This window comes from Cicer arietinum, chromosome 3 (genome assembly GCF_000331145.2).
Source record: "Cicer arietinum cultivar CDC Frontier isolate Library 1 chromosome 3, Cicar.CDCFrontier_v2.0, whole genome shotgun sequence".
Classification (NCBI taxonomy): Eukaryota; Viridiplantae; Streptophyta; class Magnoliopsida; order Fabales; family Fabaceae; genus Cicer; species Cicer arietinum.
Window position 1 is genome coordinate 74,325,482 of NC_021162.2, and position 16,454 is coordinate 74,341,935.

At 28.6% G+C, this 16,454-nt stretch overlaps 3 protein-coding genes across 4 annotated transcripts; all 3 read right to left on the minus strand.

Moving 5' to 3' along the window:
* Positions 1–707: 707 nt before the first annotated feature.
* Positions 708–1,175, minus strand: LOC101506943 (uncharacterized). The gene has a single exon (XM_004494476.4). It carries the CDS (start codon positions 1,173–1,175, stop codon positions 708–710), a length of 468 nt encoding a protein of 155 aa, XP_004494533.1.
* A 5,131-nt stretch (positions 1,176–6,306) lies between these two features.
* LOC101507268 (importin subunit alpha-4-like) lies at positions 6,307–8,683 on the minus strand. Its single transcript, XM_027332921.2, has 8 exons — positions 8,327–8,683; positions 8,135–8,228; positions 7,961–8,058; positions 7,747–7,884; positions 7,488–7,670; positions 7,257–7,420; positions 6,850–7,185; positions 6,307–6,774 (listed from the first exon to the last, which is right to left on the minus strand). Exons 1-8 carry the CDS (start codon positions 8,504–8,506, stop codon positions 6,411–6,413), a joined length of 1,557 nt encoding a protein of 518 aa, XP_027188722.2. The 5' UTR covers positions 8,507–8,683; the 3' UTR covers positions 6,307–6,410.
* Positions 8,684–10,829: 2,146 nt separating this feature from the next.
* Positions 10,830–14,809, minus strand: LOC101497385 (importin subunit alpha-4-like). Of its 2 annotated transcripts, XM_027332556.2 has the most exons (12): positions 14,564–14,806; positions 14,325–14,492; positions 14,113–14,136; positions 13,923–14,019; positions 13,648–13,739; positions 13,419–13,553; positions 13,118–13,312; positions 12,835–13,001; positions 12,625–12,706; positions 12,285–12,410; positions 11,695–11,816; positions 10,830–11,401 (listed from the first exon to the last, which is right to left on the minus strand). In XM_027332556.2, exons 3-12 carry the CDS (start codon positions 14,113–14,115, stop codon positions 11,020–11,022), a joined length of 1,401 nt encoding a protein of 466 aa, XP_027188357.1. In that variant the 5' UTR covers positions 14,116–14,136; positions 14,325–14,492; positions 14,564–14,806; the 3' UTR covers positions 10,830–11,019. The 2 variants fall into 2 exon arrangements, with proteins under 2 accessions (XP_027188357.1, XP_004494943.1); XM_004494886.4 differs by having other exon boundaries at positions 14,325–14,809.
* Between the last annotated feature and the right edge of the window lie 1,645 nt (positions 14,810–16,454).

A 16,454-nucleotide genomic window follows, 5' to 3' on the forward strand; every position in this document is an offset into this window, starting at 1 on the left:
AAAAATATATATATATATATATATATATATATATAAATATATATATATATATATATAAATTTATCGATTAAGTAAAATTATCCTAAATTTAAATTTGAAAATAAAAAATCCTAAAATAAAATTATAATAAACTAATAAAAAAGGAAACATAAAAGAGATTCTTTGGTGGATAAAATTGAAGTAGAGATATGAAATAATTTTTAGGGATAAAGCAAATTTGTGAGAATGATGGTAGAAACGACACATATCATTTCTTTATTTTTGAAGTGTCTATAAAAACTTTCCCTTTTTTATATATTACCTCCGTTAATATTTAATGTTGTATTAAGTTTTTTTTACACAAAACTAATGAAACTATTAAATTTTACTATTTTTCATAAACAATTCCATTTATTTTATACTACCCTTAGCTATTTTTTATCTCAATTAACATTTTTGTCTCTACAATAACTTAAGAGGAATAGTTTTTATAAAGAACATTTTATTACGACTTTTGAAATTTGAGTAGGACATATAAATAAAAATAAAAATATTCCTAAAAAAGAAGAGAGAATAGTATTGAATGAAATATGAGTAATTTATTATTTCAGAAATTTAAAAGCCAAGTCAACCCATGATTATAATAATTTTGAAATTATATATAATATAAACTAGAAAATACAAAGATAGAGATTTTATTATGGGGTATGAAGCACATGGAAGTGAAATTAGAGCTCTTTGATTTGGTTATTTTGATTGTGACTAGTTGATTCCTCTGCAATTTCAAAAGTAGAAAAAGGCAATGACTTTGAAATGCCAGAATAAGTTTTGAAATAGATTTTTCCAGTGGGTGGATTATCAATGTAAATATCAGCTATTGCAATCCAAAGCATAAACTCTCTAGATTTCACACCTTTGATATTCATAATCTTACCATACTCAGCTTCTGCAGTTACTTCAATATCATAGGAAGATACCTTTCCAAGATTTTCAAATTTGTGGGTTGTTTTTTCCTTTTGTTTAAGCCAAAAGAAACCACTTTCTCTGTTGAAACCAACCTCTTCAACATCTTTCAATGGTAACAGACCATTGGGAAGACCAATTTTCTTCAAAAACTCTTGTATTTTCTCTTGGCATACTTTGTTTCCATGATATATCTCTGATTTTTCTCTGATTTCTGTTGTTACCAATGACATTGTTCTGCTTTCTTAACAAAGGTTGCACTTTGATTTCTTATTTTATTGTGTCGTTGCTTTTGTGGTGGAGTTCATATATACTTCTCAACTTATAAATTTGACCTTCTATTTTATGTAAATTTCAACAATTGCCACTTTTATTTATTAAGTGACATTAAATTCTTTATGTTGGGTCCTTAACCATTTGGTTAGAGGTTTCATATTTGATATAAAATATGTGTTGTTAGAGTTTTCATCCTTAACTTGTAAAATAAATATTTTCAGTATTTTATTTCAAGATTTTTTGTTTTAAGAGGAATGATATCTAAAAGATTAACAATTTAATTTTTTTTTTTAAACTGTTGCACTTAGGATAATCAATTTCCAATTTTCAATTTTACAAGAAATATATTGATTTTGTTATAGTTTAATTTCGAACAAAATTTAGGTGCATTTTTTAATGCGTATTTCATATAGTTGTTAATTTAAAATATATCTTTTGAGATTATAATAAATATAAAAAAATTATAAATTTAATAATCATAATTGGTTAAGTTAAGTATCGTAAAACAATCATTTAGAAAAACAAACTTAAGTTTTATCCTTTAATTTATATTCCCCTTCGGTCAATTATAACAAAAAAAATACATATTTTTAAATTATTAAAAAATAATAGTTAAATGCATTTCATTTCATTGATTTCATGAAAAAAAAATATATTTACTGACATACCTCAAATTATAATGATGGTCGACATTACGGAATTAATTTAAGTGTATTGTTTAAATAAAAACATTAAATACGAACACATTAACTTGTATTTGTCTGTATTTGAGTCCAATAAATATATATATTTTCTTGTTTTAATGGAGGCAAAGATAATATGTATTTATGATATTTTATTTTACTCATTATTTTTATTATTTTTATATTTGACTCGTTATTTACTTATGGCATTAAAATACATTATGCAGATTCCATGTATGTCTAATCAATTTTTTTATTTAAAAATTATACAATCAATTTATATTATTTAAATATTTATACAAATATTTAAATTGTGAAATATTTTTTTAACACATGTAAAAAGTCATTTTATCCTTGTTAGAAGATATAAATTAAATTCTTTTATTTTTTGCAATAAATAAATTTAACATAATTATGTCATACCATTATACCACTGTGTATTTTTACTATCTCAACCCCTTTTTTTATAAGTGATTTTGACACTACTTTCATATAAATAAGTTAATTGTGTAATATATATATATATATATATATATATATATTATGTATGACTATGACCTAAAGTGATCTTTGCATATAGATATGTCCAGTACTCATTTTTCATCTATCAAGACACATATATTAACAATATTAATATTAATTATTAACATTAATTTTAATATAATATAAAATAACAGATTGAATTATTATGATTGAACCATAATATAAAACAACTTTATATCTTCTGCTTGTGTTAACCATAATATTAATATACATCTTCCTTCTGTTTAGCACACTTATTTTATTAAAACACAGTCGCATATGTATATAGTTAAATTATCTTTTTATTTTAATTAATTTAATGATTAGATTGACACACTTTAATCTAGAGAAGTGGATAGTTTTAAATATAAACTTGAATATCTACGTTTCAATATTCTTACTGTCACCATCCTGAATTGTATTACAAGATAATTTTTTAATTTTAGTTTAAATAAAAATTGAAATGTGCTACAAAATTGAACTAAGGTTGTTATAATAATTTAATATTTATTGTTAGTTAAAAAAGTAATTTAATATTTATTTTTTTAAAATTTTTGTTATTCCACTATCTCATGAAAAGTGACACATCTCAACAAGAATATATTATCTAAACATGAATACTATATTTCTACTACCTTTAAACTCGTTAATTAATATGGTGCAGTTGATGTTTCCGAAATTGCACGTCGGTTTTCATTTTCAGCTATTAATGATAACAACTTTTTATGTTAAAAACCAACCTCATATAACTAGTTAATTTTTTTTTATAAATTTATCAAATTAAGAACAATTTGATTTGGGAAGCATGATATATCTTTTAATCTTGTCCCCATCAAGTAAATTTTCTAGCTCTGCCAAGTCCATAATTGATTTTCTTGAAAATGCAATGAATTTATATATAAAGAATTAGTTTATTTATTTATTTACTATACCCTTAAGCACTGTTAAGGTAGTATTTTTTATCAACTGTTTAAAAAACACTGATTAAATGATATATATATATATATATATATGTGTGCGCGCGCTAAAACCTTAAATCACAGAAGAGAAAAGAGTCCGCCCTAAAAAGGTAGCGCTCCCTCTTGTTCTTTTTCTAAGCATACTTTGGTTTATTTATGGTCTAAAATTACCTTCTAATTTATTTAATTTCATCTTTGACTTAAATAAGTGCCTTATATATATATATATATATATATAATTGTGCAATGTCAGTTAGTTAGACGTTTTGATGTGGTGTTTTGATTTTTTGTCTATTTACGATGTTTATTTGGTTTAAGTTAATATATCAACTTCAATTATGTATATAGTAAATTCAATTAACGGCTTTATTTCGTAAATGCTACAACTTATGAAACACAAGTATTTTGGACATTTTAAGATATCACATAGGTAGGTTTTGCCATATTTGTAGTCATCTTTTAATTTTCTACTATTATCTTGAATGTTGTAAGTTTGTTCGTAAATTCATCATTTGTGATTTTTAGCGACTTTGAATTGAAGTGTTTTCGCTATAATTCTTATAAACGAACATCGTTTTGACTTAAATATATTTTTGATTCCATATTTTATTAAAATTTAAGTTTTAGTCCCTCCATTTCTAAATTCGATTTTTTCGCACCAATTTTTACTTCTTTTGGAATTTTTCACCTGACTAAAGTTTGGTGACATTTTTTATGATGTAATAGTCTTGTTAATAACTGGACATACATTTAAAATTATCAAGTTGGTTAAAAAAATTCTCTTGTCATTATATCTAACTTATAAATAAGTTTTAATAGTTAAAATTAAAATTAATATTAAATTATTTAATATATTTAAAAAATAAAAATTATAAAACTAAAACCTTAAATTGTTTTTTCCTAAACTCAACCCTAATCTGAGAAACCAACTCAACCCAATGCATCCTTCTCTCAATCAGAGAAACCAACCCATCACTTAATAAATTTTGTGTTTCAATCATTTTTGTTAAAGATTTGTTGTTTTTGGTTTTGCTTTTAATTTATTCAAGAATTTAACTATTGGACTTTAGTTTTTCTTTCTGGATGGGTTGATTTCTGATTATATTCTCTACCATGGATTTTTGTTTTCGTGTTTGTTCTTTTTGCTTCGAAACCAACTCATTAAATTTGGAGAGACCAAAAATTCGAATTTAAAATTAGAGGTCTAAAAATTAAATTTTAAAAAAATAAAAAATTAAAAGTGCATTTTATCATATTTTTTTAGTAAAAATAAAAACTAAAATAGGAGTGCATTTTTTATTATTAAGTTTTAAGGTCCCTTCACCAAAAAGTTTTTTATATATAGGGATGGTAAATTGAGGACCCTATGAGATTGGTCCAAACATAGACCACCTATGATAATATGTCATTAATTGATTATTATGGTTAGTATCTGTGACTTATTTAAACTCAAACATATTTTATATTTTTTAAGGAATTTATTTATTTTTCACCCAACTTTTATCAGGAATTTATATGTGGTATTACTTTAAAAGTCCATAATGATAAATAGTGTTAAGATAATGACCAAGGCAACAATATTGTCTATTTTAACATTGTTAGAGATACTGAATTAAATATAAGTCAAATATCAATATTATTAAATTAAATATTTAGTTGTATGTTCGAATTCAAAATCTCACAGTTGTATGTGATTTAATTATGATGACATTTATCATTGCAATATTCGTTAACAAAACACTTTAAACTTAAAAAATTAAATTAGAAATTTCTATCATTCACTTAATTATATTTTAATATTTTGCTTTTCATCTGAAACATATGAAATAAGTCATTATAATATAGAATTCGGATAAGAGATAATCAAAATTTAGTCCTAAATTATTTCATCGAGCATACAAACTCGAGTACCATAATTAGTCTTTAACCTGAAATTAATTAACACTTAACAAAACTCAAATCCTCTTCACGCTTGCTATTCTAGAGATGAACAAAAAGGACATATTGAAATAAGTTAAATAACAAGAGACTTGCATCCTTTACCTATTTCTTCTAACGATTACATACTTGCTTGCCTGAAAACCGTGCAAATAAACTAATGAGATAAAAATCCCAATACTTAATTTCCAATGCAACATAAACAATATTAAAAAATATCTTAAATTTCAAAAGTTACTGATGTATTAATTCGTGGGTCCCATGAGTATAAGTGAATTTTAAAATAAATTATAGATGTAATATTCATGAAATTTTTAGAAGATATTTCATGTAAAAATCTCATCTATTTTTTTTAGTATCCATATTTTTATGTGCAAAATATTCATAATTATATGCTATATTTTTTTTTCCAAGTTTATTTTGCCATTTTTTATAATATTAATTAATTGTTGTGGTAGAAGTTCATCTCTTAAAATTTAAAATTTTTTACTTTGAAATTTAAATAATAGATTCAATATTTATAATAGAAAAGTAGAAAGTAGAATATATTTCAGGTAAAAATCTGGAATGATTTTTTTTTGAAAAATGTATGATGTATTTTTATATTACATTTATCTTGCTTGAATTAAAAATAACTTTGAAGAATTTTATAATACATTTTACAATAAATGTCTATCCCTCAATTGTTAACATAAATAATATATACATAAAAAGTCATGTAATTAGAAATTCAACTCATAGTTTTTTAATTGCATATTAATATGCCTCTAGGCAAACAATCGTATATGATATATTATTAAACTTAATTTATCTTTTTTTATCGATAATTATTTTTATATAAAATTATTTAAAAATTATTAAATAGAAAACTTTAAATAAATTACTCTCCCTCGAAACATAACAACAACATTATACATTAAATAGCTAAAGAAGAGATTCATAGATTGCATTTCAAATGATCAAAACAATGCATTCATCTCATACTTTTTTCGATAACCTTATGCATCAGATAATAGAAAGAATTTGTTTAAAAATATGTGTGCAACAAACCATAATAACTGTATGAAAAGTATGCAACTAAAGAGTGAAGTTAGTTAGGAGAAATTATGAAAGCAAATGGAACTTTGGTTCCAAAAGAAAAAGATCTGTAATGACGACTATTCTGACAGAACACATCAAAATCCTCACTCCAAAATCTGAGTAACATCTGAGTAGATCTCTCAAAAATTTGAAGGTTTCCATTGGTGAGCAAATTTAGAATCTTATCCCATCCTCCACATTGATGCATCAATTGAGCATGCAAATTGGGTCCATCAATGACTAGATAGTACTCTTCCAATTCAGCAACACTTAAAATGTTTTCTAGTGCCTCCAGACAAAATACCACAACCTCTAGATCAGAACAGGACAAGAGATCACATAGTGCTATAATGCAATCTGAATTCACCAACATCCTATAAATAATAAAGTTAAATAACCATATCACAAGTCACAACAAAAATGCAATTTTAAGACAGATTGAGACATACTGAATCTGTTCAGTAGTTCCGAGCATACAGGCATTGGATATAGCCCAAGCAGCCTCCTTCTTGATGGGAAATTCAGCCCTTGTAAGACGAACAAGAGGACGAATAAGATCCGCGTCAATTACAGCCTCTAATTGAGTTGTAGTATCAGTTGTGATATTTGAAATTATCCAACATATTTCTGATATCATTGTTGTATCATGACATACTGCTGTAAGAAGTAGGTAAAAACAATGGAGAACTCTATTGTCTATCACAGCCTGAGCCTGTGCCGTGCTACCGCAAACAATATTTCCAATTGTACGAAGAGCTGGCTCAGCATATTCTGCTGATTGATGCCTTTCAAAAACAAACATATTTTAGATTCCAATTACAATTACATATCAGATCATGCAGAGTAACTAACTTACATCAGTAGTGCCACAAGTCTTGGGATAAAACCTGCTTTGATGATAGCTTCGATCATCTCATCAGAGCCTTCACTAAGGCAAGACAGAGCACAACATGCATCTCTTACAACCTTTTCATCAGGCATCACGATGAGGTCTATAAGGACAGGTAATAAAGGCTTTATCTGAAAACATTAATAGCATGAGGTTAGAGTTGGATCAAGAAGAAACAATAACAATCTGTTTGACAACCTTTTGAAAAGGTGGAGAAGGTTTACGACACAAGTTAGCCAAGGTCCATGGAACAATGGTGAAGACATCTGAAATTTGTGGACTAGACAACAGAGACGCTAATGGTATGAGTCCACCGTGATCAAGAATAAGATCCCTTGCAGCCAAGGAATCCATTGAAATATTACCTAAAACCCATGCTGCCTGTTCAATATATAAGACACTCATCAGACACTCACGATGAGCAAAGTAATTCACGAGAGACTCAGGATAACTTTACCTCATTTTTTATGTGATAAGAACTAGTACAAGATATTAGAATCCGCAATAACATGGGAATGGCACCAAATTCAATTACAACTCTTGTCTGTTCAGACTTTGCCCAAACCATGTAGGCTAAAATCGACGCAGCCTGCCACTGTAATCAATAAAATAATGTGACAGTGAGGTCAAAATCATCTTCACTTTCCAATTCAAGAATCACTAAAATATACCTGTAATTCAGGTAAATCGTCCCTGGTCAAAAACTCCACAAATTTTGGGACAACACCGGCCAGAATCACCTCATCAAATGGAGGGTCCACGTAGAATCCTAAATAAATATTATGTCAAAATTAATTGAGTGCGAATATTTTTCTAATAATAACATTAATTAATAAAGAACGTACGAGATAATATTTTTCTAATCTGAGTAGTTCCTTCCACTAGTTCATCAGGGTCATCAGACCATAGTTTATGTGCCACCATAGGAATATCTTCCACCTGTTAAATCTAGTTTCATTATATATCCTTTCTTGAAATAATAATAATCTAGTTTCTGTTGCATGCAGTTTAAAAAAGAAAAAAGAAAAAGAACGTACAAGTGTTTTGATTTCTTGACAAGTATCGTTGTAACAACCCTCCCTTCGTTTCTTGAAGATATATTCATGCCGTTTCTGCTTCCTTAACTGGAGATAATCCTCCTTTCTCTGCCGCCGACCTATTTCCAACAGATTATAACAAATTTTGTACCATTTCCTCCTCCACCATATTGCAGCCATTTCTTTAATCTTTTTTTTTTTGCTCTTTCTTTTTCTTTGCTCTCACAAACACGTACACTTCATGCAATGTACGATAGTATAACAACATAACGATACTCTCTCGCCATTTCCTCTTTCAACAAAAACTACTCAAAGAGGAAAATGGTAAACGTTGTTTTTTTTTGTTACTTTTTTGAAACACTTATTAACTTTGTTCTATTTATCAAACTGCCAATTCTAGTGACGACGCATTTGCTTTGTTTTATTTTATATTCAAAATTACTTATAAATGAGATTTTATCAAGAAAGTTGTAAAATATATTTATCCTTAAAATTGAATAAACTTATAGTATACCGATTCATTAAGATTGATATGCAATTATAATTTATAAGCTCAACACCATTAAATGTACGTGAAGACGTGAATTATTAGATGATTACTAATAGTATTTATATTCCTTACTTATAGTCGATTTGATTTGTCAGAATAAGATAAATAAGACGATAAATTATCGCATCTTGTCTCAATTTTTGTTAATAGTTAATTTAAAAAAAAAAAAAAGTGCAATTCTATTACAAAGGTACTTTTGTCATTAAAAAAAATTAAAAATCAATTTAAAAATTATAAAAACATAAAAATAAATCTAAATTACAAATTATTTAATAAATTAAATATATTTTTTCCACAATGATAATTTTATCAGTTAAATATAATATTTGACTCAACTTAAATATATAATAGACGTTATTAAATAAACACATAATAAAATAATATTTTAGTTGTATAATTTATTACAAAATACACCGAATATATTAGGATAAAATTTTTTCATACCAGCTTCATATCATTTTTTTATCAAATTATTGTCACCTATCCATCTATATTTTATGTTGATTTTGATCATGAAACAAACCCTTAAAGGGTAAGACTTTAATTGCTGAGTAATCATGTAAGAGATCCACTTAAACAAATTTGACAATTTTATATTTTTAAGTATGAGTTTGTTTATGGTGCACCATCTACTTTGGCGATGCACATTAGAATGCATCAATCACATCAAGACCAGACCGGCAAAGGCAATCCATCCAACAAATAGATCTTTATCTTGAAAGAAAAAAGTTGACTTACTCGTATGCCTGTCCCAAATTTTCCGAAGAGCTGTCCCTTAAGGCTCCATAACCAACCAGCTTGTCAAATTACTCTGCCTAATTCTTAACATGAAGAAGATAAATCTCTAGTTTAAAAAAACACAAGGTAGTTTTTTTTATTTGAATTCTACCATAGTTTTGAAAGTGTGGCATAGTTACTGAGAAAATTTGATCATGACTACAAAGAGTCCGAAATATTCATCTGTAAAAGAACTCAACAAAATCCTTTAATTAGCTCATGTACACAAGATTTATGGCTTGTGTGTACTCTAAAACTTCATGTTACAAAATAAAATATTCTATAAGTCTATGTACATGTGTTGATGGAGGAAATCAAATTCAACCTAATAATAATTATAGGAGCAAAGAACCATAACCACATAACAAATTGACTTTCACACAAAGAAATGTGTGAGTATGACCGCTGGTACATATTCCTCTAGAAGATCAAGTTTTTCTATAGCATCACATAAAAGCTTTTTCTTTTTAGTAGAAATAGGAATGGAGAAAATCAATGCATATGAGTGAACATGGAATCTTTTTCTTTGTTATGGAAAAGCTTGTTCACTGTCATCAAAAAGACTAAAAATACATCCGACTAGAAATTAATTTCGTGCATCATTTTATGACATCCATTCTCCTCTCCTCTTTTTCGTTTTTGTTTATGAATACAACACAAAGTTACATTGTTTATTTTATTCACTAACATTTTCTTTCTCAAAGTCCGTTTATTTATATAACATTCCTCAATTAATTTAACCTACCTTATATAAGTGTAGATCACACATTACGTAAATTGAGTTAATATAAGTAAATTTCACAACAATGTATACATTAATTAACTAAATTAATGTAATTTATGTGTACTTATTTAATATAAAGAGTTAGACATTTTATAAAACAAAGACGGAAAATATGGAAGTAAAAGATTTCACTATTACAACTCATTGATTAACCTTCTTAAAAAATATACACATGATTTTTCATTGTGTCATCACACTTGACACCATTCATGCTACATCTCCACATAATGGATCCAAATGTATCATTTTGACATGATGATCCTAAATAATTATAACTGTAAGCGTCTTCATGAGGCTATGATGGATTGTTCACACCAGTGAGCATTACTCCATGAAATATAAGTTAACTAAACAGCAAAAGCAGTGTGAATTACACATGCATGGGCCAAAAATAAAATATCCAACTATAATTTTTCTTCTCTCTTATTGTAATGTTAGTAGTATATGTAAGAAAAATATACAATATGAGTCAGATTAAAAAAATCACGACCTTCAGCTGAGTAAACAAAGATAAAAAAAGTTCACTCGAGAGAGGAAATAACAAGGAAACCTAGTTTATCAACAAAAGTAATTAGATATGTATTAATTTTTTTCAGAAAAATTGAAATCAGATGTGGGGAGGTTGGACCCAAAAGATAAACCTTGGCCAGTACCACCCTCAGTATTGTGAAGATTCGTATCATCTAGCGGTATAAGCTCCTCATGCCAATATGTCTCCAAAACCGCCACAGCCTTATTATAAATGTCATTGTTCTCATAGCTTTGCAAACCTACAATCTTTTCCAATCCTCCACACTCTTCAACCATTTCGACATAAATATTGACTCCAACTGGAAGATTCTTGTTCTTTTTTCCAGAGTGTAAAATGTTATGCAACCCAACCAGACAAATTGACAAAACACTTGGGTCTGAACAAGTCAAGAGATCACAAAGCGCCTCGATGCACCCTTTACTCGCCAAGAACCTAGAGAAATGTCCATTAGGTCATAAGTTTCTATCACAAACATAAAATACAAAAGGAGTAAACAATAACATTATGATACACAACCGATCTGTTAATAAACCACAATCCTAAGTGTGTCTAAAATGAAAAGTATCAAATGTTTTCCACAATTTCAAGGACACAAAACAGTACAATATCATGATAATGGAATTTATGCTAATTTTTCCTAATTTCCTACTTTTTACATCTATAGAAGAATGAGAATGGTGAAAACAAATCATGATATAGAAAAATTAAATGTAATGAAAACTTACTGAATCTGCTCATGAGTTCCAAAAGTGGCATTGACAATAGCCCATGCAGCCTCCATCTTAATGTCAAATTCAGCCTTTGTAAGACAAACAAGAGGACTAATAAGATCATCATCAATGACAGCCTACAGAAATGATCATAAGGATATTAGTTGTGACAATATATGTTATGTTTAAAAGGTTTAGCTAGTCTTAGAGAGTATAAACTAATTTCAAGAAATTGTCTTGGCCCATGATCGATATATTTTGTCATAAAATGCACTTGATATAAAATATTTTAGAAAAAATTATTTTATAAGTTCTCTCCGCATATTAGTTGGCATTTCAAACATGAATGCGATTCATATTCAACCAGCCTAAATCTTAAACTCTACGTAAAAGCACATAGTTTCTTCAGTTCTCAATCACATATGTTTCACCGTCACTAGTGGCCAGTGATTCCTTTAAGAAATGAGCTTAGACTTTAGAGTAGCATTTTTGAACAAAAAATCAATATTGTGACTTGCAAGCAAATAACTTGTTATGAACTTAGAGTAAGAAACTGCTCAGAAGCAAATCATTACTAAATAAAGCAGGGACAAACCATTGCTTACCTGCATTTGAGCTCTAGTCCCGGCTGTGATATTTGAGATTACCCAACAAGCATATTTGAGGACGGTTTTATCACTTTTTGAAAGAAGTAGTTTAAGACAAGGGAGAACTCCTTGGTCAATTAGAACCTGAAAAATGTGGCTAATTTAGTAGCAATAGGAGGTAAAACAAATAAATTTTATTTTGAATGCTAGAAAAGATCAATGTGACAAAAAAATTATGCTCTCTCAGTACCATATACTAACTCTCATTTGACACTGGCGTGACATGTTCTACAACCATAATGACAATATAATTAGAGGATCCTAGAATCAGTAGATAGTTATACATCTTTCTTTTTACCTGAGTGTGAGCAGCCTCAACACCAAAAGTAATATCTCCTAGAGTCCACAGAGCAGGTACAATAACTTTTTTTTCTGAAAATCTGTAAAAAGGAAATTTAGTCAGTCCACAAGAGAAAAAAGAAAACATAGATGAAGTCACCCATGACAGTGTTAGTGTTACTAAACAAGAAAGACATGCAAAAGGTATTGCAATCAGTCAAGGACTTACTGTAGTAACTGTACAAGTCGTGGGCAAACATTTGCTTGAATGACAGCTTGGATCAATTCACTTGAGCCCTCATGAGTAAGATAAGAGACAGTCAGACATGCATTTGCTACAACTTCTTCATCAGACATCAACATGAGTTTTCCAAGGAAAGGCAATGTACGTGTTATCTGAAAATGATAAGAGAAGAGCCTGCAGTTAGAGCAGAGAAGATAACAATGTGTAAATTAACTATATTTTATTTACTAACTCAGCACAAGCAATATTTTGTGCAAATTTTCCTAACCTGTTCAAAAATTGTTGAAGGAAGGTCTCCACGGCACAAGTTTGATAAACTCCATGAAGCGATCTTCAAGATAGATACTTTTACTAAAGATGGATTCCACAACAGACCCAATATTGGCAAGAGTGCACCATGGCTAAGAACATGATCCCTTGTGCTCAGGGAATCACCAGCAATATTACCTAATGCCCATATCGCCTGTTCAATACATGAGACATGGAAATGGTCTAAGCAAGCAGCATATAAATTCATACTTGATGGTTTTCTCAATGCCATTATGCCATGAGATTGAGGAAGATTTGACCTGTTCTTTGCAGTCGTCAACACTACTATGACACAGAAGGTGCACAAGCCGGGGAACAGCATCATGTTCAATCACAATTCTTGTATGCTCAGACGTTCCCGAGGAAATGTTGGTCAGAGTCCATGCTGCCATGTACTGCAGATATAATATACAACTTATTGTTTGAGTGAAATGAAAATCTTCACATTCAGGAATCACAACAGAGAGATCATGATAGAAAAAGATATACCTGCAGTTGTGGTATATCATCCATTGCCAAAAACCTCACAAGCTGAGGGACAACACCTGCCCGGATCACCTCATCAATTAGAGCAATGTGACCTGAACAGAGATGTGTTAATGAAAATTAAAATTTGAATAACAAACAAGAACTTTTGAGAGCTACATCATGATTTAGCCAAGCACACACACCTATACAATGTGTAAAGCCTCGTTTTATTTAAAGTAAACTAAAACTGAGTACTACATAAGAAATGAGTATTAATATAAGAATTGTATTCATACCCTTCGATAGTAGCTTACAAATCTCAGTAGTTGCTTCCAGTTGTGAAGCAGGATTGTTAGACATTAATGATTGTGTCAATGTAGGAATGCGTTGAATCTGTTAAATAGGATTAAGAGTAAAAGATAAAAATATTACTCTAAGTAGGTCGCTACTATAATAGGGTTATTCAAATAAAATAAAAAAAATTACCATGAATATTAGAATATCCTGGTCCTGCACGTTGAAATCCAAGCCACCAGCAACACCAAAAAGATATTTCCCAATTGTATGGAGATGTCAGAGAAAGCATGAAACATTAGATTATCTCAATAAAAGTAATAATTTTGGTTTCTTGATTTTCTTTGAGCAAATATGAATGTTTGTTTGTTTGTTTGGAAAGAAAAGATATAGAATATACGTACAGTGTTGATGAGGCAGAGAGGGGCAGTGGTAGGAGAAGAAGTGTCACCCTTTCGCTTCTTGAAGAGATTATCTTGGCGCTTATTCTTCCTTATCTCGAAGAGGTCTTCCAGTCTCCTTCTCCGACCATCTTCCGCCTCAACACCAGTATTCTTGTAATCTTTCTTCCTCTGAGAAGATGAAGAAGATCCATTAATATCAGGTCTCATAAACATTGTTTCTTAGCACAAAGAAAACGTACACTTCAAGTCTCACTGCACCAGAATGAATGAATGCATGTCTTCTCTTCTCTTTAAATATCTATTTTTTCAATCAAATCAAAATCATAACACGTGTCAACAAATGTGATTATGCCACGTTGTCCTAAGGTTTATGTGGCAATTAAATGAACTAATACTCCCCCCGAATCACAAGGTTGCATCAAGATTATCTTTGCACACAACAATTTCCGTGTCTTCAAATTCGTCTCTGACTTCATAATTCCCAACCTCGAATTCTCCCACATATTTCCAGAAATTGTGCTCTAAAATACACCAATCCAAAACAGAAACATTATGAGTATCAACTATGCAGAAAAAAGCAATTTTAGTAGTTATAGAAAATACAAAGTCTGTATAAATTTTGTAATCTACAAAGTGTGTAAACTACCTCGCACTAATTAAAACACATGTTGTGCAATTAATCTGTAAAATTCAGATCCATTCTTATAGTAAGAAGCAGTAAAAGTCAAATTGATGGTCAAAATTATTGGCAGAATATAATAAACTGTAACAAATAAAAGCGATGAATGAATGAAATTGGAACCTGAAAATCGAAAATCGGAAACTAGTAGTACAGTTTTTCCCGTAAATTTTTAGTTTATGACTTGTTCTCTTATTTAGTTATAAATTTAGTCTAGTCCATTATTTATTTTTCATAATAAATTAACCACTCTCCTTATTTATCCTTATGTGAATTTTCTTCTTCAGTTTTATAAATTTCTATGATGAGATTTTAATAGTTTTTATACAAAAAAAAAAAAAATATTGTTCTATTACCTCGGTTTTATTTGCGTTGACGAGGCAAATAAATCCTTAAGGACAGTCACTCATGTCACGCATCAAGTTTGGATGTTTATTGGTTTGTAGGTTTAATCATAGTTGTTGATAGAAAATATAATTAAGTTGCTTTAGCAATTCAACAATTTTAAGAATTTATATTCATCAATGATGTTAATTCGGTTGAATCGTAGTCATTAGATTTCAATAAAAGAAAAAAAAAATTAATGGCATGGCACCCTTTATTTTTAGTGCACCTTGAAGTGTTTAAGAAATATCTTATTTATTCACCATCATATAGAGAATACACCACCAGATGAGGTTTGCATATTCTTATCTAATTATATGTATGTTGATACTGTAATCAATCCTAAATTGATTTTCAATAGCTTGAAATAAGTTTCGTAATAATAAGCTCTATTTATGTTGTTTTCATTGCAAAATTTGGTATTGAGTATAAGCCTTTATGTAGATTTTAAGATTGTTGTCTGCCTTGAATTTGTGATGTTATTGGAATATTAATTTAAGCAAAATTGTTGATGTGGTTCATAATATGAAATGAGTGTATGTTTATGACATTTGATAATTAATACGAGGAAATGATATATTAATTTTTTATTATTATTATTATTATTATTATTATTATTATTATTATTATTATTATTATTATTATTATTATTATTATTAACTTGTTCTGTCTATTATTATGATTTAGTTATAGATTTAGTCTAATCCCACTATTTTCACTACTCTTTTTATTTCATAATAAATTAACCACTTTTCCTATTTATCTATATGTGAACGTAATCCATTTTACAAAAACATAAATTGTTGTTATGTTAATTTGGTTTTACCTGAGAAGAGTATCTTGAAATTTATGTTTTTGTAAAAGCAACTTGTTAATAACAACAATTTATGAGTCATTACAACATTTTAATAATTGAGTCTGCCATAAATTGTTGTTATGTTACTTTGGTTTTACCTGAGAAGAGTATCTTGTTAGGTAGAAAAATGGAGACTAAAGTATTTGACGTTTATAACGTGAACAAAACTAAAAAAACAAAGTAAAATCTAAAAATAATTTAAAGGACTACA

Excerpts from the sequence above, each read along its gene's own strand:
- LOC101506943 (XM_004494476.4), bottom strand. The coding sequence starts at position 1,175 with ATGTCATTGGTAACAACAGAAATCAGAGAAAAATCAGAGATATATCAT.
- LOC101497385 (XM_004494886.4), bottom strand. The coding sequence starts at position 14,537 with ATGTTTATGAGACCTGATATTAATGGATCTTCTTCATCTTCTCAGAGG. Across the intron at positions 14,137-14,324 it reads CTCTCTGCCTCATCAACACT|GACCAGGATATTCTAATATT; the intron begins GTACGTATATTC and ends TTCAACGTGCAG. Across the intron at positions 14,020-14,112 it reads AGGATATTCTAATATTCATG|ATTCAACGCATTCCTACATT; the intron begins GTAATTTTTTTT and ends CCTATTTAACAG.
- LOC101507268 (XM_027332921.2), bottom strand. The coding sequence starts at position 8,506 with ATGGCTGCAATATGGTGGAGGAGGAAATGGTACAAAATTTGTTATAAT. Across the intron at positions 8,229-8,326 it reads GTCAAGAAATCAAAACACTT|GTGGAAGATATTCCTATGGT; the intron begins GTACGTTCTTTT and ends TAGATTTAACAG. Across the intron at positions 7,671-7,746 it reads CTTATCACATAAAAAATGAG|GCAGCATGGGTTTTAGGTAA; the intron begins GTAAAGTTATCC and ends TATATTGAACAG.